The sequence below is a fragment of the Prionailurus bengalensis genome, chromosome E4 (genome assembly GCF_016509475.1).
Source record: "Prionailurus bengalensis isolate Pbe53 chromosome E4, Fcat_Pben_1.1_paternal_pri, whole genome shotgun sequence".
In the NCBI taxonomy this organism is placed as follows: domain Eukaryota; kingdom Metazoa; phylum Chordata; class Mammalia; order Carnivora; family Felidae; genus Prionailurus; species Prionailurus bengalensis.
In genome coordinates, this window is record NC_057360.1 from 24,016,096 (window position 1) to 24,041,612 (window position 25,517).

The window sequence follows — 25,517 nt, forward strand, 5'->3', positions numbered from 1 at the left end:
AGTTAGAAGGCAATTAATACCTGATCCCCATCTCTAAAAAAAAAAAAAAAAAAAAAAACCCTGAAATTGTTAAGGCAAACACATGCACACTTGCAACTGTTAGGCAAATAAGAACTCATGACAGTAAGTGATGAAAAACCAGTGTGTAGAATAAAAAAGAAACCATGACACAAGTCAGATCCACTCAGGTGGATCAGTTCATGAATGTTTCATGACAGAGATGGATACAAGTTGGGCCCTGAAAGGCAGATATGATTTGAGGAAATAGAGAAGTCAGGGTAACAGTGTGAATAATCACACACAGGTGGGAATAAGCCACACATACTCAAGGGCCTCTAAAGAAACCTATCTGCCAAGAATAGAGACTTTAAAAAAAATCATTAAATGTTTATTTTGAGAAAAAGAGAGAGAGAGAGAGAGAGAGAGAGAGAGAGAGGTAGAGTGAGTGTGAGTGAAGGAGGGGCAGAGAGAGAGGGAGACAGAATCCCAAGCAGGGTCCACTCTGTTAGAGCAGAGCCTGATGTGGAGCTTGAACTCATGAACCATGGGAGTCAAAATCAAGAGTCAGACGCTGAACCGACTGAGCCACGCAGGCACCCCAAAACATTTTTTAAATAGGATTTCTGTTGCAGCATGTTTGTGGAAGCCACTATTTCCATGGTCTCTGTTTGCCTGTGAAGAAAGTCTGCTAAAATACCACTCCCACTTCGTTCAGACTTGCTGGTCAGCGCTGGGGGAGCATTCTTCAGTGGGCTATGCCTGCAAGGGAAGCCTGAGGTTTTCCAACTATCCCAGTGACTCAGTGGGTAAGCAGGCCTAAAGCAGAGGTGAGGCATCGGCAGACCCACATGGGTATAAACTTTCAGTCCTTTCTCCGACTAGCTTTGTCCTAAGTGTGTACAGGTCCGGGAGAACAGGGGTTTTATTAGTTGTCCCCCTCATACCTCGGATGTGTTTGAAAATGACAATGAAAAGGTGACTGGAGACCAGGTTGCAAGGGTCTTGAGAGTCAAACCAAAAGTTTGAATTTTACCCATAAAGAAACACTGAGGATTTCTAAGCATGAGACCAATATAATGAAATTGATGTTGCATACTATATATATTTTATATATACTATATAGTACTTACTAAATGTTCAGTGCTTTACATTAACTGATTTACTCCGGTAATGACCCTCTAAAGTAAGTACTATTACTATCCCCATTTTACAGATGAGGAAACTGAGGAACAATGAGATTTGAAAACTTCCCCCTGGCCCCCCTCAAAAAATCACAAAGCTGGTGACATAACAGGTTTTCAGAGTCCGGCAGTTACTCAAAGTCTCAGGCAGAGAACTATTGGGTTCATGCTTCTTAAGGGTGTTATGATTATTCTTTTTTTTTTTTAAATATAATTTATTGTCAAAATGGCTAACATACAAGGTATACAGTGTGCTCTTGGTTTTGGGGGTAGATTCCCGTGATTCATCACTTACATACAACACCCGGTGCTTAGTCCAACAAGTGCCCTCTCAATGCCCATCACCCATTTTCCCCTATCGTCCACCTTTCCAACCCTCGGTTTGTCCTCTGTATTTAAGAGTTTCTTATGGTTTGCCTCCCTCCCTCTCTGTATATATTTCTTCTCCTTCCCTTCCCCCACAGTCTTCTGTTCTCAAGATCCACATATGAGTGGATCAAGATCCACTCAAGTTTCTCAAGATCCACATATGAGTGAAAACATATGATATCTGTCTCTTTTTAGGGCACTGAGTAACATCTCCATGTTTGTTTTTCTCACCTTGACCAGGAATAAGGGGACAGAGGAGGAGGATAAAATCAAGAAAGAGAACATGAAAAGGGGTGAACTCTTTTCAGACTTCTATCTTCAAAAATGTTTCTTCCCTTGACTGTTTTTAGATAATTATCTATGACATACTGCTCCCCAGCAGAAGACTGCAATGGTACTAAAGTTACTAGACCCCTCTCTGAGATTCCTACAAAACCCCCATCTCCATTCACTGTCCGTTCATTGTTTGGGACATTACTGGTCCAAGGCAGCAATTTGCCAAACAGAAGCAAGCAAGGTGCTCTATCTTCTTTGCTGCTTTACCAAAAAATACACCCTTATTGTTAAGCAGTTTTGCTTTGGGGAAGTATTCAAATTTTAAAAGATATCAGAAAAATTAGGAATTCGCACTTCAGCAAAATCAACAACGGCACACTCTGGGCTCAATGCTAAGTGCAAACGTAGCTGTGCCTAAACTTTTATCTTCTTATGCATCCAAGGCTCGCAGACTGTTTTTGCTGTGGTTGTTGGGTTACTGCAAGGATTAAATGAGACCGTTCTCAGGAGGAGCCCTACGTTATTACTGGGCTCTGCCTTGAGAGGCGCTGGATTTAATGTCTTGCTCTGGAATGGCTGGGTGGGTGGGTGTGTGTGTGTGTGTGTGTGTGTGTGTGTGGTGTGTGTGTGTGGTGTGTGTGTGTGTGTGTGTGTGTGTGTGTGTGTCGGGGGGTGGGGTGTCCGAGCAATAGTTCAACTCTGGCTGGGTGTGTGTGTGTGTGTGTCGGAGTGGGGTGTCAGAGCAATAGTTCAACTCACTGAAACCAACAAAAACAACAACTGGCTGCAACAGGCAGTGTGCACACGGGTCCCCCTCCGCGAGGTTCGCGCGCAAACTCGGCGCCAGGCCCCCCAAGGCCGTCGAGGGCCGAAGGGGCGGCGCGGCCTTCCACCTGGGGTAGGGGCCCGGACCGGCGCCCTGCTCCTCTCGCGCCTTCTGACCTTAGGGTGGGTGCCCATCCAGGCGTCCTCCGGGGCCCATGAGTGGGCGCCGCCGCCGCGAACGCCGCCTGGGCCCAGGCCGCTGCAGCCCGGCGTGGGCTCGGCACCGCCGCGCTCCTCCATGCCGGGCTGGGCGGCGAGCCGGTGGTGCACCGCGCCCCGCGCCCGGCCGGAAGCAGTGGCGCGCGCGGCTGGGTTCCGCTTCCCCGGCGCGCGCTGCCTCCTGGCGGAGGGGCGCAGATCCTCAGAGGAGGAAAGTTCCATCAGCCCCTCCCTCCGGCCTGATCAAATGCGCTCTATAGTTTCCCTCTGCGCTCACTCAAATCTGGGCAGATGCTTGGGGGAAGAAAGTTCAAGAATACCCTTAGCCGAGAAGCTCTTAATTCTCCTTACAGCAGAGCTATTTGCAGCCCCGTTGAGAGAGTGGGGAATACTTCAGGCCTCTTTGCCTTCAGCATTGGCTCCAGGGCTCCTTCTCCTGAGAAAAGGAGAAGCCTCATTCATTGCCCTGTCATGTAAGTTTAAAGTGTGAAAGTCCATGAGATCTCTGTAGAAGAAAGTGGAAAGAAGAAAGACCAGACTGCCAAGGGCCATGTTTTTAGGCTGGATCCACCTTTCAGGATTAGAGGAGCAGAGCCTGAAGCATAGACTTGTTGAATGAGCCGTCAGAAAAGTAAGATGCAAAGCACAGTGAGTATGTGATGTGGAAGCCAAGGATGAGGAGTTTCAGATAGGCAGAGTAGGACATTTTAAGCATTTATAGCTTTACTATGAGTGAAATGGGGAGACACTGGAAATTCCTGTTACGTTTGAACAGGATCCCTGTGACTGAGGTGTTGAGAATAGATCTTAGGGCGCAAGAGTAGAAAGAGGGACCTGTTAGGAGGCTGTGGGATTAATCAAGGTGACAAGTGACTCTGTAAGATTCAAAGTCCCAGGAGGGGATAAAATTCTGTTTTCAAACGCGACAAAGACGCTACCAGACCATCGCCCAGCAGAAAACATGTATAAAACTTGTACATAATGCTAAAGCAACTACCTGGATATACTAAAATGTGAACAGAAGCTTGCTGACTCTGGCAGGAAGAGCAAGTTTGCTTGGAGAAGGGCAGATGAGGAACTATACAAGGAAGTTCCCCTTTCCTTGGCATTCAGCTTGAAGCTAAGTGCATTCCAGGAGTCAGGCTCAGCAGCATCAGGGGTACATGCAGAAAACGTCTCAGTTTTGTTTTGTTTTGTTTTGTCTGGTGAACCAGAAGAACGAAACCAGGAAACAGTGATGAAAAGACTAGAAAAATCCTGGAACGGAATGAGCCAGAGAGGGGGAATCCTCTAATTCTGCTCACATCTCTGACAGATCCTTAACCACCAGAAACAGAATCACAGCAGTTCAGTTACACACGAAATGTCTGAACTGAGACCAGAGCTGCTCCCAAGAGACAGAGTTTACAGTTCAAATCCATGCAAGAAAATTACCTGCAAAGAAAGTAACATTCATCATAGAAAAATAATAGAATCCAGAACCTCTACATTCTATCCTTCATAAAAGGGTGATTCAAAATTACTGACATACGAAAGTCAAAATGGATCCCATTTTTTAGTCTGACTCTGGGATGAATCACATGTTGAAACTGACAGATAAGGATTTTAAAGTAACTATTATTACTCTCCTCAATAAAATAAAACAAAACATGTTTTCAGTAAATAAAATCTTGGGAGACAAAAATCTCATGAGAGAGAAAGAGAGAAAAGAACCAAATGGAAATTCTAAAAATCAAAATTTCACAAATAAAAAACTTCACTGGGTAGATTTAACAGCCAAATAGAAATTACAGAGGAAAAACTAAGGGAACTTGAAGGTAATCATCTAAGAAATCATTCAAGGTGAACAACAAACGAAAGTCATTTAAAAAAATTCAACAGAGCCTCGGAGACCCGCTATATGACATCAAACAATCCAGCATACATGTAAATGGACATACCAGAAGGAGAAAAGAAAGAGAATAAGGCAGTGAAACAATTAAAGAAAAAAAAATTGCCCCAAATTTGATGAAAGAGAAATTTGCACATACAAGATGCTACGTGAATAACAAGTAAAATAAACATGGCAAAGCCCACACTGAAATCAAACTGTTAAAAGCCACATGAGAAGCGTGACTGCATTAGAGAGAGAGATAGGGAGGGAAGGAGAGGAAAGGAAGTGAGGGAGGGAAACTGAGAGAAAGAAGAAAAGAAAACGATAAAAGAAAGCAATGCTTTCCATACAGGAAAAAGAAGAGCATCTATTCCTGATGTGAGGGAAAACCACACATCAGATTCATAAATTGCCCCGTAATGTATTGCATTTGAATGAGGCCATTAACCTTTATTTCCACAAAGCAGCTGCTATGCCCCAAAGAAGCAAATGACATTGAAATTAGTATGCTCCCTGAAACACTGAACAGAGACACTAATTCAAGCAATTAGAAGTAAATAAATCTCTCTGACTCCTAAAGATCCCAATCAGTTCCAATGATGGTATTTATGGAAGCATTAACAACATTTTGTTCCTAATAAGAGTAGAGGGGAAATTTTGTAAATCAGTAAGGAGATCCAATGGAATTAGGTACTATGTGGACAAGGCTCAAACATCTTCAGGGGAAGATTTTCAGCTTAAGCTTAAGAAAAAAGGGAGTTAGGGAATCCATAAGGATGCAGAAAGAGCCATAGACAAAAAGCAACAGGCTAATGCTATCCTTTGGCAAAAAGAAGTTCTATACCTTAGAAAAAAACATGACATTTAAGCATGAATATTAAATACTTCTAATTTTTTTTTTTTTTTGAGAGAGAGAGAGAGCTCACAAGCCAGGTAGAGGAGCAGAGTGAAAAAGAAAGAGAGAGAGAGAGAGAGAGAAAGAGAGAGAGAGAGAGAGAGAGAGAGAGAGAGAGAGAGAATCTTAAGCAGGCTCCACACTGTGTGTGGAGCCCAACATAGGGCTTGATCCCACGATCCTGGGATCATGATCCGAGCAGAAATCAAGAGTTGGACACTCAACCAACTGAGCCACCCAGGTGCCCCTAAATGCTCTAATTTTTAATGTCATTGTCCAGTACAAAGAGTTGAAAACTGAAAATGGACTGTATCTTGGCCTCCATATTAAACAATAAAAACATACGTAATTCTTGGTAATTGGGAATGACTAAGACAGAAAACAAAGAATTTACGTCTGTAAACTTGCTGTTTAAAGCACACAAAATGACTATGGTGGCCATCTAGAGTGAAATCCACCAGAGAACTGGTTAGAGTTTCAGCTTCTCATGGACTAAAGAATACCTCCTTTTACAAATGCTTCAATAGCTTACTATATTAGAGAACCAAAGTGGTTAGGAAAAAACCTAGGTAAGTAACAACAAATAAAATTCTCTTTGAGTATTCTGAATGTAATCAAATTCCGTGTAATCTGGCACTTGCTCTCCTGATTTTCCATTTTGATATCTGAGCCAGACCATTTTTATTCCTACCAAAAAAAAAATGCAATGTCTGGACAGAGACATATTAATTCAGTTAGAGCCTCAAGGGAAAAAAAGTGAACTTTGAATTGTGATGTGAATTTTTAGCATTAAAAACAAAGCTTCTTACACAGTATTATGTAAGATAATGATCTCAAGATGAAAAATGAAGGCTAGCATTCTGGATTAGCTTTTAATACATTGGTTGTGAGAATGCTCATATATATCTTGTTGCTGCTTTTGTGCACGAAACAATTTCCCATTCTCTGTGTTTCAAGGAAAGTAGGTGAGATGTTTATAGTTTTAGTAAAATATTTAGAATGTTATGATATTTAACCATGCATATGAATGAGCATATATGAGGACCTCTATTATATAGAAGAGCAACACTTTTCATATTATGTTATTGAAGCTCATTAGAAAAGACCTAAATAAATGGACAGATCTATTATGCTTCTGGAGAGAAAGATTCAGTATTGCAAAGGTGATAATTTTCCCCAGATTGATCTATCAATTCTAGCAACTCTAATTAGAACCCCAACAGGAATTTTCCTAATATCTGATAAGCTGATTCTGAAATGTGGACATAAAAGAGCCAATAATAACCAAGACCCTCCAGATGAACAAGCAGAGGGAAGTTACTATAAAGGTCTGTAATTAAGAGTATGTGCTATTGGTACAGGTATGTGACAGATAAACAAACCAATGGAACCAAGTACAGTGTCATACAAATATGGACAGAAATGATGTTGTAGATGTGGGGAGGAGTCAAATCAATTATATATACAAATATATACACATATGTATATTTGCATAAAAGAAATTGGATTCCTAATTGCACTATAAATAAAATCAATTCCAGATAGATTAAAGGCTTAAAGTGAAATCCAAATACATAAAGATTTTATGACCCCCAAGACAGAAAAGGATTTCCTAAGCAAAACACAAAAAGTACCAACCGTATGAAAAAAGTTTGATAAATTTCACTATATTTCAATTAAGAATTTCTGAGACAAACACAGTGTGAGGGAAAAAGCCATACACTTGCAGAAGGCATCTGTAACACATAATTGAAAGAAAAGATTCACATCCAGAATATATACAGAACTTCTAAAAATCAATTAAGAAATGAAACTGGGGTGCCTGGGTGGCTTAGTCGACTGAACATCTGACTCTTAATTTCAGCTCAGGTCATGATCTCATGGTTCATGAGATCAAGCCCCACATCAGGCTTTGCACTGAAAGTGTGAGGCCAACTTGGGATTCTCTCTCTCTCCCTCTCTCTCTCCCCTTCCCCCACTTGTACTCTCTCTGTCCCTCTTAAAATAAAAATAAATAAACATTTGAAATATGGAAAAAAAAAGAAACAAAACATTCTGTAGAAAAAAATAGGAATAAATGGGAAAAAGAGACATAAATGACTAGCAAACATGAACTGGTACTCAACTACATTGGTAGAGTGAGGAAATGTAATTGAGAGAAGAAGATATCATAAAATACCTATGAGATTGGTAACAAAAGTCAAGAGTTGGCTGAAAAGTAGAGCACAGGAAAGATGCATAAATCCTATGATTCAGCGACCCTACTCTCTCATATGTAGCCCAGTGTGGTATTTTTCAAATGGAGGGCTAGAATCCTTAGAGTTTGTGAAATAAATTGAATGACTTGTAAAGTTTAAAACTTCAGTTTTTAAAATTGAATTATTTAAAATAGAAAATAAAGTATCAGTGTGCATTGCATGTGGTTAGAGTAACTGTTCCTAAGTATTGCTTTATGAACATTTTGTTTCAGTTATATATTTGTCCTATAGCATGATATCAAGTAGATTTCTCACTGAAGGTTATGGTAAAAAAAAATTACCCTCTGTGGACCAGGAGACATGTACATGAATATTTATGGAAGTATGGGTTGGAACAGAATAAACTACAACAACCCAAATATCTATCAACAGTAGAATGGGTGCTATTATCATATAATCCTATAAGCTATTACTATGCAAAAATAATGAACTATAGCTTCAATCAACAACTTGAATGAATCTCAAAAATTCTAGTGTACAGTCAAAAATATTAGTCACCGAATAATATATAAAATGTTATTTGTTTACATAAAATTCAAATACAACTTGTACATGGATGTGTAGAGTCAAAAATATTAGTCACAGAATAGTACATAAAATATGATTTGATTGACATAAAGTTCAAATACAACTTGTATTTGTGATAGATGTTCACAGCAGTGTTATTCACAATAGTCAAAAGGAGAAACAACTCAAGTGTCCATTATTTGATGAATGTATAAGTAAAATGTAGTTTGTTCATACAATGGAATATCATTCAGCAACAAAAAGGAATGAAGTACTGATATACATGTTACAACATGGACAGACTTGAAAACATTACACTAAGGGATAGAAGTCACAACAGACGACATATTGTATAATTCCATTCATATGAAATTCTAGAATAGGCGAATCTTTAGGGACAGAATAGATGAGCTGTTCCCTAGGGCTAGAGTTAGCTGTTCCTAGGGCTAGGAAATGGGGATTTACCACTAATGAATATGAGATTTCTTTTGGGGGTGATGAAAATATTCTAAAATTGATTGTGGTGATGTTGCACAACTCTGTAAATACATTAAAAGCCATTGGATTACATACTTTAAGTAGGCAGATTGTAGGATATGTGGCAAAAAATTCTCTCTCTCTCTCTCTCTCTCTCTCTCTCACACACACACACACACACACACACACCTTATTGGTTCTGTTTCTCTGGATAACTCTAATACAGCTCCTAAATGTGTGTGTGTGTGTGTGTGTGTGTGTGTGTGTGTGAGAGAGAGAGAGAGAGAGAGAGAGAGAGAGAGAGAGAGAGAGAGAGAGAGATTGATATTAAGGGACTGTTTCATGCATTTCTAGGGGCTCACAATTCCAAAATTTCCAGAGCAGGCTGGCAGGTTTGAAAGGATAATCTGTTTTACTCAAAGTTTACTGATTTAATTGTTAATTGCATGGGGGGGGGGGGTGGGGAAAGCCTCACAGCAACATCTAGATTGGTTTGACTTAACTACTGGGTACCTTAACCTAGCCAAGTTGACACATAAAACTATCCATCACTGGAAGTAAAGTTCTAAATAAAATTAAGAGACTGATTAATACAAAATTTAGTCTAGTACTTGTCTCTGGGGAGTAGAGCAAAGTATTGCAACAGGAAGGGACACCCACAGGGTGTCAAAGTTGATGGTTCATGTTCTATTTCTCAAGGTGGATGCTGGGTATATGGACTTTCATTTTATTTGTAGTATTTAAATATATAACATATTAAATATATACTGTATATATTCCATGTTTATTAAATATATTAAGCTTTTTCCAAGAATTAGAGTAAAAGGGATAGGTTGGTAATTTCTGTATATAAAATATATAAACAGCTCCATATATGCAGTCTTAAGTAATACTTGGCTTTGTAAATGTGAGAAGGCATCAAATGCAATTTACAGTCCAAAACACATGTCATCTGTTGTTTCTAGATATATAGTCACATTTGCTATCAACATGAGTGTCGAATTTCATTGGGAGGAATGAGTACAAACCCACAATGAAAACACCAAATTGAAAATGCCATATTAAAATTATCCCAAAATGTTTAATGGAGGTTGTGATGGGGTAGTAGATTTGTAGTAGTTTTTCTTTCTTTTTCCATTTTCAACATATTTTTTATCCTGTAGTAAAATAGACTTGAATAAATCTGTATTTGGAGCCATTAGCAGAGAAGGGCTAAATCCACCCTACACATTCATGTCACAGTATATCTGACAACATACTTAGCTTCTTTTAAATGTCCCTTCCTTCTTTCCTTCCATCCTCCCTCTATTCATGCCTCCTTCTCTCTCTCTCTTCCTTTCCTTCCTCCCCTCTTCCTCTCTTCATCCATGTTGTCACACATGAAAGGATTTCCTTTCTTTTTTGTGGCTTTTTTATAGCTATGATATATATCATAGATATACCCTATCTATGGTATATCTATATACCATATATATATACCATATATATATGTATATACCATAGATAAGCTGCAATGAACATGTGGGTGCAGATATGTCTTTCAGATAGTCATTTCATTTCCTTCACGTCTAAAACCGGAAGTAGAATCGCTGGATCATATGAGTTTTCTGAGAAACCTCCATACTGCTTTCTTTTCATAGTGGCTGTCTCAGTTTACATTCTCACCAACAGTGTACTAATTGTTCCCTTTTCTCCACATCCTTGACAGCATTCGTTATCTATTTCCTTTTCAATAATAGTCCTTCTAACAGGTGTGAGGTGGTATGTTATTGTGATTTTGATTTGCATTTCCCTGATGATTAGTGATGCTGAGCATCTTTTCACATACTTGCAGGCCAGTTTTATATCTTTTTTGGGCAAATGTCTATTCAGGCCTTTTGTCCATTTTAAAAATAGGATTATTTGTGTGCTATTGAGTTGCATGAGTTCCTTATACATTTCGGATATTAACCCCTTATCAGACACATGGTTTGGAAACATTTTCTTCCATTCCATAAACCTACAGAAGCATTTTAGTTTGCTGTGGTCCCTCTTGTTTATTTTTCCTTTTGTTGCCTGTGCTTTGGTGTCATATTGAAAAAAATCATTGCCAAGACCAATGTCAAGGAGCTTTTTCCTGTGCTTTCTTGTGGGAATTTTACAGTGTGGGATCTTACATTTAAGTCTTTAACCCTGTTTCGAGTTAATTTTTCAAGTGGTGTAAGGGTCCAGTTTCATTCGTTTGTATGCAAATATCTAGTTTTCCCAATACCATTTATTGAAGAGGCTATCTTTTCCCCACTGAGCATTCATGGTTCCCTTGTTAAATATTCACTGAGCATATATGCATGGATTTATTTCTGACCTCTCAATTCTGTCCTATTGGTCTATGTGTTTGTTTTTGTGCCAGTATCTTACTGTTTTCACTATTATAGCTTTGTAATATAGTTTGAAATTAGGAAGTGTGATGTTTCTGGCTTTGTTCTTTCTCAAGATTACTTTGGTTATTCAGGGTCTTTTGTTGTTCCATTTGAATTTTAGGATTTTTTTTTTTCTATTTCTCTAAAGTTGCCACTGGAAGCTTGATAGGAATTGCATGGAATCTATAGATGGCTTTGAGTAGTATGGATATTTTGACAATATTAAAGTCTTCCAATCCATGAAAATGGGATATATTTCCACTTGTTTTTGTCATCTCCAATTTCTTTCATCAATGATCTTTCACTTCTTTGGTTAAATTTATTCCTAAATATTTGATTGTTGTTGATGTCACTGTAAATTGGATTATCATATTTCTTTTTAAGGTAATTTGTTGTTATTGTATATAAAGGCAACTTATTTTTGCATATTGATTTTGTATCTTGTAACTTTACTGAATTCATTTATTGGTTACCCCAATGGGTAATAGGGTTTGCAAAGTTTATGTAATCTATTGTGAAATCTACTTCTGCACCAATCTTTGTCTGCAGACCAAATAAATCTGCACTACATTTAACATGTATAAACTACTGTTTTCATGTTTTATATATGTTGTTATGATTAATAAAATACACATTCTGTTAATGTATATTTTACGAATATGCCATGATTAGGGAAAATCCCATTTTCTTTTCCAGGCCATAACTGATTAGCACGTTCTTTATGTAATCAGCAAGAACATTAAGAAAACTAAATACACCCTGCAATTCTAGGCTCCAGGGATGCCAGCAACTGCCCATCTATCCCCCCTCACCCCAGGGAAAGGACAACGTCTAACGGTCCCTGTGGCCTACACACAGAATCACAATGGCAGTTTCTGAAGGAGAATGGAGGAGAAGGAAATGTGCGTAAGCCACTAGATATAAAAGTATAAATGTTAGAGAAGAGGTTAGAGCAGGAGACATAGCACATTGTGAAAGGGAATGCAGTGAAAAGGCTCAAACATAAGTACAAAGAGGTCCAGGAAGGTGAGAACTGTAAAGAGGTCACTGAATCTTCCAGTGCTGAGGTCATCTGTGGCTTTGCCAGAACAGCCTCTGTAAGGAAGCGGGAAACCACATAGCACTCGGGTAGGAGAGGTGGAGGTGAAGAAGTGGAAATGCAAGTGTAGACCCCCGTTGCAAGAAGCTTGACCAAGAGAGGGGGTATTGCAAGAAGGAGACACAGGAGTAAAAACAATTTTTTTCAAGGAGAGGAAAGGACTAAGTTTCTACTTGAGGGGGAGGAGCTGATGACGAAGGACCAGTTGAAGATTTGGTAGAGAGTGAATATACATGATGGAACAAAGCAAAGTCATGGATGAGAAGGGAGTGAGTGCGGTCAAAGGCTCTGTCAGGAACAGGCGCCTCAAGTAAGGAGGGTACTGGTAGGGATATTAGAGACAGGGCTGTCGAGGGAGTTCTGTAAAGGAAGTGATACTTTTCTGAGGAGGTGAGGGGGTGGGAGGAGAGTGATGAAAACTTCTAATAGTTGCAGGGAAGAAGGGACACAAGTAAAAATCTGGGGGGGGGGGACAGGGCTGAGGGTGAACTGGAGTTGGAGGTCATGCATGTGCAGCGAGTGGTACCAACCCATCCCACATGTGGACAGATCAAAGTCTCCACAATCCCACAAGGAAGGAACTCCAGATTTCATTACTAGCTTTCCTATGTTATGTTCAAGAGTAAATATCCTTTGGCAGTGTATCCTAGCCATTTCATTTTATGTACTAATTGTGTTCTTCTTTCAGCCCTCTTCTTTTTCTTCTCTCTTTGTCTCTGTCTCTGTCTCTCTCCTCTACTCCAACACGTATGGATGGATTTTCCTTGCCTTTGTTACGCTTTGTCCGTTTGGGTCATTAAGGAAAAAGAAAACCATTTAAAGCGAAACTTCTTTTACGCCATCCTGTCTGAAAACTCAGGACCCTGGGAGGGAAAGAGAGAGGAACGGGGCTTCACAACGGTGGCCCACCAGGGGATTGATTCCCTTTAATCTCAAGGGTTCAATCTGACTCTAAACTTCTCCAAGACTTCAAATTTGGTGTAATCGAGGGACTACTCAGTCGAGGATGAACTTCAAGAGAAATTGAGTGTATAGGGAAATGCAAACACTCTGCCTCGGTGGAAGTTAAAAAGTTGTTTACCGTAGTAATGGATAGCTGGGTGACTTTCCATTTTAGAACTCTACCCGTCTAGTCAATAGGTGCATTATGCAAAACTGGATACATTGCATCACTGTGAAGGACTTTAGACTGCGGTTTGCAAAAGCAGAATAAATTTTCTCGGAGTCTCACCGTTATGTACACACACACACACACACACACACACACACACACGCCCATTGGCAGTGACGGCCACACCTCACAGCTCTGGGAGAGCCACAGACCTCAGCCGGACAAGCTGAGCCCGGACGAGAAGAACTTTCCACGGGACTGGGGACGCACAACCCCCCCTCCGCCCCCCGCACGCGGCTGTCTGCGAGCCTGAGCCCCCGGAGGGCGCGACGCCTGCTGGTCCGCGGTGCGCCCTCGCGTCAGGGCCTGGGCGGCGGCGGCGGCGGCGGGAGGCTCCCGGGCTGCAGGGCCCGCTGCCAGTGCGCGCGCGCCAGCCGGCCGGGGCAGCCGCGTCCCCCGCCCGGCCCTCGCAGCCGGCCTCGGCGCCCTCGGGCTGCCAGTCTCCCGCCGCCCGCCGCGGCCCCGAACATGGCTGCGCGCCGCGCCGCCACCCTCGCCTGCTCGCTGCTGCTCCTGTCCGCCGCTCTGCTCCGCCGCGGCTGCCGCGCGCGCTTTGCCGCCGAGCCCGACGCGGAGCACGATGAAGAAGAGGCGGAGGTGTTCCCGGAGTCGCCGGTGCAGAGACCCACGGTGCTTGTGGCGGTCCTCGCCCGCAACGCTGCGCACGCGCTGCCTCACTTCCTCGGCTGCCTGGAGCGGCTGGACTACCCCAAGAGCAGGATGGCCATCTGGTGAGCGCGCGACGCCGCGGCCGCCGGGGCCCGGGACCGTGGGGCACGCGGGACGCGCCGGGCGCACACCTCCCGCCGCCCGCGCGGCTCCCGGCGGGATCCGATCCGGAGGTCGCTTTGGGGAAGGACGCACGCGGCCGTGTGCGCCTGGGGTGTCGGTGGCGACCGCTAGCCGGCCCCGAGCTCCGGGGCGTGCGCGGGGGTGTGGATCGCGGTGGCCTCGTCCCTTGCCCGGACAGGGGCCTGGGGGAACTCCGCAAGGGGGTTAGCTTCGCCCCCTTCCACCCCGCGAGGTTGCCTCGTTCCCTGCCTCATACCTCTGGCCCTGGAGAGAGGGAATAGGGATGCTCGTCGCCGCCTAGTCCTCCAGACGCGACGTGAAGCGTAACTGTGGCCGGCAAGGGGGCTCCGGAATGTCTGGGAGGCGAACGGTGCGCCGCCCTGGCTTCCCGGTGCCCGGCTCCTGCCTCCGCCTCCGAGCCAAGAATAGTGGCTCCTGGTTCTCCAGGGGATGGCAGGGTGAGCGGTGGGGGGAGAAGGGATATGGACTCAGAGTTTGAGGTTAGGTGGGGCACACCGTGTCTTCCCAGCCGCGCCACCACCGCGGCTGTCCGCGCCAGTGCATCCTCCTGGGGCTCATTCCTCGCCGTTGATGCAGACCGCGCGGGACACCCTGGGGTACGGTGTCCTGGGGACGGAGCTGCCTTGGAGAAGGCAGACGGCCAAGTTTTGTTGTCCCAGGATAGAGCCCCGCGCCTGGTGCTGTGTTTGTTGCGGGGAGGGCCGGGGCATCAGTGCAGGTGGCTGCGCGCACCAACTTTTAGAACTCGGTCTAGTCCCGCACCTTTTAGAAACGCAGGTACCGGAGGGCGAGGAGTTGGTGGTCAGGGGAGCCGCTGAAAGGCCTGTGGAGGAGGAACTGGACACCCGCCAGGAGAGATAGGCAGCCAGGTACGTGGACAAGGGGGCTTCTGAGGAAGACAGAGCCCAGGTCACTCCCGAGCAGTTTCTCTCCTGCGTTGATGAAGGGAGCTGTCCTCGGACGGGACGCATCGTTAAAGCCGTGGTTGGGCAGAAAGAGAGGAGGAAGGATAAAGCAGGAGCTGGAATTGGCAGCCTAGCGGTACCTGGTGGGAGAGGTGCAGAGGTGAGAAAGCAAACAAGTCACAGAGTGCAGCACTGCCCTATACACTGCTTTACTATATACCCCGTTATACGTGACTGCGGCCACGGACAAGGGCACGTTATGTGGAAACGGTGGGGCAGCCAGGTTTTCAACCAGAAAGAAGGCTTTTTTTTTTTTTAACCACTTCAATACCAAAGAAAACTTCACAGCTGTCAGTTCTTAGATGCTTTCTTCAAAGAAGATGTTTTATAAGATAGTCTTGGTCTTTATGCATTTGTTTGGTTTAAAGAACATTACAATAGTTAGTATAGGAAGTTAGTGAAGGGTGAAGCAGGTACTAGGCACAGGCTTTGCTTGATGTACAGACATTACCTCTTCTATCATAGGGTGAACTTCTGAAAGAGACCCTAGGATCCCTGTTTTACAAACAGCAGCTGTGACTACGGCCAGTTCAATAACTCAGAGTCACCAAAGTAATAAATGGTAAAACTGGAATTGGAACCCAGGATTGTCCCTGAAGTCCACCCTAAAAAGATAGTGGTGGGAACTTGGGACAAACTAAATCTATATGCACCTATAGGCTATGAATGAGGAGGCAAGTTGTTTGTCACTAACTTGTTTTGTGGCTTTGGGCCAGTGGCCGGGGGTCCATAGACATCCGTTTCCTCATCAGTAGAATGAAGGAATTTAGAATGAATGATGTCAAAAGTTCGTTCCGGCTCTTGAATTCCATGGATTTTTGATATGATCAGAATCAAGCAGCAATGATTGTGCCTCCGAAGTCCTCTGGATGTTCCACATTCTGCGGACGTTGATGTTCTTTTCAGATGGCTAGTATTCCATTTCTGCACTGGCTTCTGGGACCTATTTTCCCTTACCTTTGTTAATAGTCCATGTAACTGTACCTTGTCCCTTATGGCCAGTGTTGGAAAGTTAGGGGAAAAAAATCCAAGGCTTGAATAGGTTTGGGGCAACCACTGCATTAACCACTAAAGACTCTTCTTTTTTTTTTTTTTCCTTTTTAACATTTATTTATTTTTGAGAAACAGAGTGTGAGTGGGCGGGCAGAGAGAGAGGGAGACAGAGAATCTGAAGCGTGCTACAGGCTCCGATCTCTCAACACAGAGTCCAACACAGGGCTCGAACTCACTGACTGAGAGATCATGACCTGAGCTGAAGTCAGATGCTTGCCTGACTGAGCCACTCAAGTGCTTACAGCTCTCAAAATACTTTCATTAACTATGTCATCTTATTTGATCCTTGCTGCCGTTCTGTAAAGAAATACAAGTATGTCCATTTCATAAAAGAAGACAGTATATCTAAAGTAACTGACTTGGGGCGCCTGGGTGGCGCAGTCGGTTAAGCGTCCGACTTCAACCAGGTCACGATCTCGCGGTCCGTGAGTTCGAGCCCCGCGTCAGGCTCTGGGCTGATGGCTCAGAGCCTGGAGCCCGTTTCCGATTCTGTGTCTCCCTCTCTCTCTGCCCCTCCCCCGTTCATGCTCTGTCTCTCTCTGTCCCAAAAATAAATAAACGTTGAAAAAAAAAAATAAAATAAAGTAACTGACTTAAGATTACATTTATTTATTAATTTCAAAAATGCTTAATGAGAGCTCACAATGATTCTAAACACTTTACATTCACTACCAGGCATGTACTATGATTATACCCTTTTATGGATGAGAAAACTGAGGCACAGAGAGGTTGTACAAACACACAGTCAAAATGACCATCTTTTGTGAGATCAAGGCACTCTGCCAGGCTCCAGCTGAAAATAGTTGAGTAATGTGGCTTCTCACAGACAAATATGGCTCTTTTTACTGGGCAGCATAAGATGATCTAAATGACATTTATAGGGTTTAGGGGAGTGACAAAGGACTTCTAAGTCAGATTGGGGCAGTTGTGTGGTCATGGAAACCTTCTTGAGGAGAACTGATACTTAGTTGGAACCCAGTTTTGAAAGACAAATAAGAATCCACTAAAACCTGGGAGGTAGGGAGGGTTCCAGAAAGAGGGAACCGCATGGGGGAAAAAGACACTGGAACATTAACCAGAATTTCTTGTCAGGGGCGATAAAGCAGGTGGCAGGCTTACTGATTGCAAATCTCCAAACTCATTGCATTGTACCACTGGAGCTGCTAACTTTGAGACTGGCACTAGAGGAGTATTTGGCTGTGAAGGTTATGGGACATTAGCCTCCAGGAGGAAACAGTAACTCAGGTTAGGATGCTACAGCGTCGAGGACCTTCTGCCAATTACTTACTTCTAGACTCTCAGTCTCAGGCTCTACTCAACACTCTGAGATGCCCAAGGGGCTAGCTAACATCCACTCCGCAAAGCCAGCATACCCTGATGTTAGAAATGGCCAGTGCCAAAAATGGCGTCAGCTACCCAGAACTTTACACAACAGAACCAGGTGGGACACAGAGTCAGGCTGCCAACTTCCATTTAATCTTAGATCAGGAGCTCTGTGCACACTCACCCTTCTCATTCATCTGCTTATCTCTAACATCAGAGGAGCATCTGATAAGACTTCTTTCCTGTATGCGTGGCAGGTGTGGTTCACGTGAGCACATGCAAGCTTCCCGATGCTGTAATTTTTTTTCTCACTGGAAGTTCTGGACCATATTCACAGTCGGTACCAGTAAACTGCCCTGAAAACGTTTGCTGTTGGACAGTGAGGGCCGTTATCTCAGTTAGCATTAAGTTTATCCGGATGAGACTGAATTAAGAGAAGTTTATGTTTTAGAGATCCTTTGTACCAGGCAAAAGGAAAACCTGTCACATTTACCTGTCTGATCTCAAGACCCCACCAAGCGAATTGTTTTCCTTCAAATGTCATAACTAAGGAACTGTGCCCAAGAAGTTCCTTGTGTTCTAATTAAAACCTGCACTGAGTTCATGGGAATCCCTGCTGTGCTGAGATGCAGGGAACCGTGTGGAACTGTGTGCACTGACGGGGGCGCTCTTCAGTGGAGCCATGGACAGTGGCCTTAGCAACAGAGGGAAGGCTGACTTCATCCCTCTTCTCAAACCTATGATTAAGGGGAGAGTGCCAAGTACCATGATAATGAAAAATGGAGCAGGGCATAAGGAAAAACATTTGGCCCAAAAGATACATTAAGTTTGTTTTTTGGAGAGCTGACTGTTGCCTGTGGAAAACCAGCAGGGATTCAGTCTGTGCAATCATAAGACAGTAACTGCCATGTAATTACAGAACAATTTGGGCATTTCATTTGGTAAAGTTTTGAACAGTAGTATACTACGTTAGGAACCGATGCATGGCTTTCTAAATAAAGAGATGGGTTTCTGTTGACATCAACAAAAACGTTGATGAGCGTCAGCTTGTTCTGGGGTGCTGATCCCGACATTTTGCACACTACTTTATTGGTGCAGTATTTGGGAGACTACCTTGGATTATTCTCCACTCCTTGATGCTCAACCAGTAGCATTTTGGAGAACGTTTAACTAGACACACTAATATACATGTATTTATAACATGTTCCAAACTACTAGTTTTGTAAAAATTTTTTAATGTTTATTTATTTTTGAGAGACAGACAGAGACAGAGCGTGAGCACAGGAGGGGCAGAGAGAGAGGGAGACACAGAATCCGAAGCAGGCTCCGGGCTCTGAGCTGTCAGCACGGAGCCCGATGCGGGGCTCGAACTCACGAGCTGTGAGATCATGACCTGAGCCGAAGTCGGACGCTCAAACTACTGAGTCACCCAGGCACCCTCCGGACTACTATTAATGATGGTTTTCAGCACCAGCAAGAACAACATCACATTTTATCATCAGAGTCTTGACATGAAATGTTTATGTTATACCTGTGGACAGAAGTTTTAGTTTCTGGGTGAAAAGGTAGATGACGTGTTGGCCCCCTTCTCTCCATTAGTCTGTTTTCCTCACTTTCCCACCTTCTTTTTCTTATTTTTTCCCAGCCAGGTGGTTTAGTAGTACCGAGGAGGGAGTATTCAAGCTTATAGTCAAGTATGCTAGGCTTCAGATCTCCTGTGTGATTGTGGGCACATCAGCGAACCTCTAACTAAGAGTTGTTTCCTCATCTGGAAGTAACTAATAATAATATCTACCTCCAAGAGTTATTTTAACAAGTAAATGAAATAATGTATGGACAAGGTCTTTGATGTAAATGCTACTAAGTGGACAATAGGACACTAGTCCTATCCATCTTTTCCTTTCGGTCCCACCTCCTTTACCTTTCTCTTTCCAAATGAAGATTTTTAAAACAATACGTTCACAAGGAACTCTCTTTATCGTCTTTCCAAGAAAAAAAGTACAAGCATAACAAAAGCTAACATTTATCTATTAATGAAAACTACACATTTTGATAGGATACCTCATTTACTCCTGACAACAACCCTGGGCAAAAGGTGCTGTTACTCTCCTCCCTTTACACAGAAGGCCACTGAGGCACAGAGAATTTAAATAACTTGCCTGAGGTCACAAGGGTAGGACATGGCAGAGCCAGGATGTGACTCAGGCAGCTAATGGCCCAGACTGAATACAAATGGTCTGTTTAAGATCAAGAAAGGACCAATTAGTTCTAGTTTTTGCTTCTGTCAGTTGACCCAACTTAGGAAGAGAAGAGTGCCAGTGTTTCTTCCAAACAAGAATGGCCCCTTCTGCTTGAATGACACAAGGGACTCAGTGGTTCCCTTCCGCTGTCTTGATAATTTCGTCACTTAGCTTAGGCACTTTCTAGTTACTGACCTCGGCTTTATGTTGGTGGATTTCATAGGGACAGAATGAGACTAAATTGTACATAAATATGCAGATCACTTGCTATGATCACAGCCACATAGTAACAGAAAGAAATCTGTCAAGTGTTGTTAGTGGCCAATGACTAAGGCAACACTTTCATATTCATGGGAGCTGCAGCATTTGGGGTTTATACTGGCAAAACAGAGCATCAGTTTTTCAGCCTTTCCAATTAGTGGTCTTAGATTTGGTTGACCCTTCAACTCAACCTTCTTCCAAATGGTTGGACAAAACTATCAATCATCTCCCCACCCTCCAATTTCAAAACATGTTTGGGCCTCAGAATTATGTGTTTCCTTTGGCTAAAAACTGAAATGACTAATAAAAGGACCCCTCAATTCTCCTGGTTCTATTTTGTTAGTTGATGTCCATGGATGGGGGAAACCAAAATACGGGGCAATTAAAGGATTTTCCCCTCATATATTATACAGTGAATAAGTATTGGGATGAGGTAACAGATTTCTAGATTTTAAACCCTGTGTGGCTGGGTTTTTTTAATTTTTTTTTTAACATTTATTCATTTTTGAGAGTGAGAGAGACAGCTGCTCTGTCTCAGGGAGACAGAGAATCCGAGGCAGGCTCCAGGCTCTGAGCTGTCAGCACAGAGCCCGACACGGGGCTGGAACTCACAAACTGCGAGATCATGACCTGAGCAGAAGTAGGACGCTTAACCGACTGAGCCACCCAGGCGCCCCCCTGTGTGGCTGTTTTGACACTGATTATTTCATATCAAATATCACTCATGGTTTAAAGGCACGTGCCAGTGATTCTAAGTAGGGTTTGGTTTTACTGGTTTGTCTTCAGCAACTCTCTCCAGGTGATTCTACCACTGAGCTTCTTTGTGGCTCCAGGTACATAAGCAGGCTTCTTGTGGTCGTCTCCCTTGACTGTCTCTGGTGGTCGTAGGAATGAACAATGGAAGCTTTGTAACCATGAAGGCTGCTGGTTGTGCCTCGATCCTTTTTCCAACACTTTTAAACGTACACATGGGTCATATCACTGTGTGGCACTGTCTTCAAGCCTTCGGCACAGTATAGTAGGGCCATTATAAGGTTCACATAGGGACAAGGGTAAGACTATTATAAGGCTCATTTCTGCCCATTTCTTTAAATAATGCAACAATGCCGGGTACAGTGGAGTTAATGTCTGAAAAAAAATGAGTAACCTATAGTACGATTGTTTGTCTTGTTCCCCAGTTACCATATTACAAAAAGGTTTCACCGTATGTCTTTAAACCAGAGCTATTATTCATCAGGAATTACAATGTGTCTATTGTATATGTCACGACATCTTTATTCTCAAAGGAGTGACTTGTTCATTTAATTGCACTTACACTGTGAGCATATCAAAAATTGCTGATTTAAAAAATTCTGAAATTCTTTAGGGGCCTTGTAGATTTATTTAATAGTAACTTAATGATTTTAAGAACTTTCTCTCCTGATTTTTTTTTTCATTTCTATTGAAAGAGTAATACGCTCCAATAATAAAGATTCAAACGGTATAAATGGAAACATGATAAAAAGTAAATCTCCCTTCTACTCTATACCACCTTCCAGGGTCAAGAATGTTAACAGATCATTATACATTCTTCTAGAAACTTTCTGTGCATATATGTGTATTCTTCTAATGTTAACCAAAATATGACTGTTTTATAAATCCTGTTCTGCATAAGCGTGATGTTTTAAAATCTATTTAATCCCAGCTTTTTAAAACCCTGTCAGCCACCTATACTCATGCCCTGGGTGGCACAGAAAAAGCTAGTTTCACACAACACCTGTTCCAGGTAGTTTCTCTGATTACCTTCTTGATTACACTCATCCTATTCCCTTGTCCTTGTGCCCTGACCCCTGGAAAATCTGGCCCTAAGGCCATTAAAACACACACACACACACACACACACACAATTTTTTTTCAACATTTATTTATTTTTGAGGGGAGAGAGAGAGAGAGAGCACCAAGAAGGGGCAGAGAGGGAGACACAGAATCTGAAGCAGGCTCCAGGCTCTGTGCTGTCAGCACAGAGCCCGACATCGGGCTCAAACCCACGCACCATGAGATCATGACTTGAGCTGAACTCTAGCGCTTAATGGACTAAGCCACCCAGGCGCCCCCAAAACACACACTTTTCAAATGAAGTACAATATATATCCAAAAAGTAACTGATATCATAAAGGTATAACTGGATAACTTCACAAACTGAGCAAGCCTGCATAGCTAGCACCTGCCTGGCCAGGCCTGCATTTGTACATGGTAGTGATTGTTGGGGCTGAGGATCCACGGTTTCCTGGACTTTGTCCAGGAAGTCACATTCCTATCAGGCCCATCCTGCGTGCGATTACAATCCCTGCTCAGCCCCTTCCCTGCCATCGCTGTCTGGCTCTTCAACATGACTTGCCTGGCCCCTGTAGGCATTTGGGTGGTGACCCTTGCTCAGATGCTTCAGGAGCACTAGGACTCAAGCTTTCTAGAAGGAGCAGTCATGGCAAGCTGCCAGTGAATGACCTAGTGGTAAAAAGATCAAGATCATATTACTTTTCCCTCAGTTCTTCATTCCTCTGGTAGAAAAGCTATGTGTTAATGTTCATAAAAGTAAAAAAGAATCCTGTTATAGGTAATCATTGAAAAGCCACGCAGAATATAAATAGAGTGGCTGTAATTAATTCACTGGAACATGCTGCCGTTCAGTTCCATGAAAATGCAGCGTTTGTGGTTGATGGCATTAGCCAAGTCTCTTGCATAAATTAAACCTTAGATCTGTCTGGAGGGCATTTCTCTTCCTCTCTAGGAGCACTATACAGTAATCTTTTCAGATTTAGACTTCCAATAACAACTTCATGACATCCCTCCAGGGCCGAACTTACGACTTTGTAACACGTCCCATTTAATTGAGGCAACAATTGTTATTATTTTGGTTGTTTGGCATAGTCATCAAGCTGAGGACTGTCCCTGACTTGTTGGTTTAGCTGATGAGATTTCTACCTCTGCAAACATAATGAAAAATAACCCTTTCCACTCCCCAGCATTTCTTTTTTTTTTTTTTTTCAACGTTTATTTATTTTTGGGACAGAGAGAGACAGAGCATGAACGGGGGAGGGGCAGAGAGAGAGGGAGACACAGAATCGGAAACAGGCTCCAGGCTCTGAGCCATCAGCCCAGAGCCTGACGCGGGGCTCGAACTCACAGACCGCGAGATCGTGACCTGGCTGAAGTCGGACGCTTAACCGACTGCGCCACCCAGGCGCCCCAGCCAGCATTTCTGATTAATGTCCCAAGACCCCTTAGAAGATGTGCATTTCAGAGATACAAATAATAATGTGAGCAATGGTCCTGGGCTGCATCTGCCCTAAGAATATGGTGGGAGGCTGAGTGTGGGGCTAGGTCTCTTTTAAAGCATTCTCATGAGTACCTGGTTTAAGTGATACATTGGCTGCATTGGGAGAATTCTTGACCCTCTAGGTTGAATTACTTAAATGTCTATTGAAGGATGTGTCAGGCAGGAGAGAGAGGAGGTCCTTAAAATGAAATGTTCGCCAGTTTGGCTGTTGCTGTGGTCTGAGTGTTTGTATCCCTCACCCCACCCCCCACCCCCATCCTGCCTCAGGATTCATGTGTTGAAATCCTAAGCCCTGGTATTAGGAAGTGGGGTCTTTGGGAGGCGCCTAAGTCATGAGGGTGGAACTCTCATAAATGGGATTAGTGCCCTTGGAAGAAGAGCCTCCAGGGAGATCCTCACCCCTTCTGCTATGTGAGGACACAAGAACACTGCATTCTGAGAGAGGGCCTTCACCAGAACCTGACTATGCTGGTTTCCTGATCTTGGACTTCTAGCTCCCAGAGCTATAAAAAAACAAAACAAAACAAAACAAAACAACAACAACAACAACAAACCAAACTGTTGTTGTTTTACCAGTCTGTGGTATGTTCTTATAGCAGCCTACATCTGTTAGGGCAGACTAAGACAGCGGTCAACCCAAGAACACCATGAGGGTAGCTAAAAGTGCCTCCGTTTTGAACAATAGGGAAGTAGAACCCTTTCTTTCCAGTCCCCATTCTTTATTTTGGAGGTGGGGAGGATAGTAGGCTATGGAAAGCTTCCTCTTCTCGTAGAACTGGAGATGATTCTGAGAAAAGGGAATGGAACCCATGTACATTGATTGGCATTTTCCGTAAAAAAATCATGTTAAGTGAGAAATTGCTGCTTTTTGGGGTCTTGGGAAAGGCAAAATTTTCTGGAGACTAAGAGTGGAACTTAAATTCCTGGGATATCTGTGAGAAATGCGGTTGTGGACATTTGGGGCTGTGGTATTCCCCACACGGAGTCCCTTGCTGGACCGCTGGACTGCTTTTTAGTTTCTTGGTTTCCAGCCAGCCCCATAAGCTGTCCAAGCTCCATACACCACAGTGATTATGGTTAAGACCCGCCAAGATAGTGGAAAGTTACTGCCAAGCGGAGTCAGGATTTTTCAAGTCATCATCGCACCATTGAACAGGAAGCCTAACGCAGCCCCCACGTTACTGCAGTCCATCTTCTGGAAGCATGGGGGTGGGGGATGGGAGAGCATTCAGCCCATCAGATCATGTCTGGGGTTTCAGATGGATTTTGTGGAGTTGGTATGGAAGGCTTGGAACAACTAGCATACTAAAATATTTTTGAAAATTACAAAAAGTATAAATCTTTCTGCCTTTCCTTAATCTTGCTAGACCTTAAGATGAACTGGGCACATTAACTTCCACCATAGAAAATTCTCTTTATTGAGACATACTACAAATTTATAAAGCAATGGACTAAAAAACTATTATGTACATCCTTTTATTTATTTGGCCATCACAGACTGTCTATGTGGATAAATCCAAGTGATCATGTTGAAATTAGTAGTTGAGGTGGCCTTAACTCACCCCCACTAGTCAAGTTCATTGGTGACAAGTGGACATGGCCCTCATTACTGTTCTGCCAACCTTTTGGTTTAAGGCTGCTGGGCTTCAACTAGTGGTTCCTAAATACTAGCTCAGGGGCCGCAACACCTAGGGCATTTATTAGTTATATGGATTTCTGGGCCCCTTTTCAGACACATTCGATCAGATGGGCTGTGGGAGTGGCCTGGGAATCTGTATCTTAAACATGTGTATGAGTGATTTGGATGCACCTGTGGGTTTGGGAACTACAAGACCTGAGCTCCCTGAAGGCCCTGGGAGGAGTGAAGGACCATCATGAAAGGACTGAAGGCTGTGTATCCATCTAAGGCGCAGGCCATAGGATTTTCAGAACTTGGAAAGTTGGTATATTGTGTAATCTTCTAAACTCAAGATCCAGATGCTTAAGCAATCAAGAAGGCTAAAGGGGTTTCTCATTAAGAGAAGTAGTAAGGTACAGGATTACAAAGGAGAGGCTTG

The 25,517-nt window shown here is 43.2% G+C and overlaps 2 protein-coding genes across 5 annotated transcripts in view; one reads left to right on the plus strand and one right to left on the minus strand.

Moving 5' to 3' along the window:
- Window positions 1-2,990, minus strand: part of TSEN15 (tRNA splicing endonuclease subunit 15) — a 118,997-nt gene extending 116,007 nt beyond the window's left edge. The window contains exon 1 of one of the 3 annotated variants that reach the window (XR_006295338.1): window positions 2,769-2,990. Coding sequence is in view for 1 of the 3 variants with exons in the window: in XM_043567996.1 (XP_043423931.1) it covers window positions 2,769-2,891 (123 nt within the window). In the remaining 2 variants the exon portion in view is untranslated. The remainder of the gene's footprint in view (window positions 1-2,768) is intronic. The other 2 variants (XR_006295339.1, XM_043567996.1) reach the window with 2 other exon arrangements.
- Window positions 2,991-13,920: 10,930 nt separating this feature from the next.
- COLGALT2 (collagen beta(1-O)galactosyltransferase 2) overlaps window positions 13,921-25,517 on the plus strand; it is a 118,780-nt gene continuing 107,183 nt past the window's right edge. The window contains exon 1 of one of the 2 annotated variants that reach the window (XM_043567994.1): window positions 13,921-14,220. In XM_043567994.1, the coding sequence (XP_043423929.1) occupies window positions 13,958-14,220 (263 nt within the window). In that variant the 5' untranslated portion in view covers window positions 13,921-13,957. The remainder of the gene's footprint in view (window positions 14,221-25,517) is intronic. The other variant, XM_043567993.1, reaches the window with a different exon arrangement.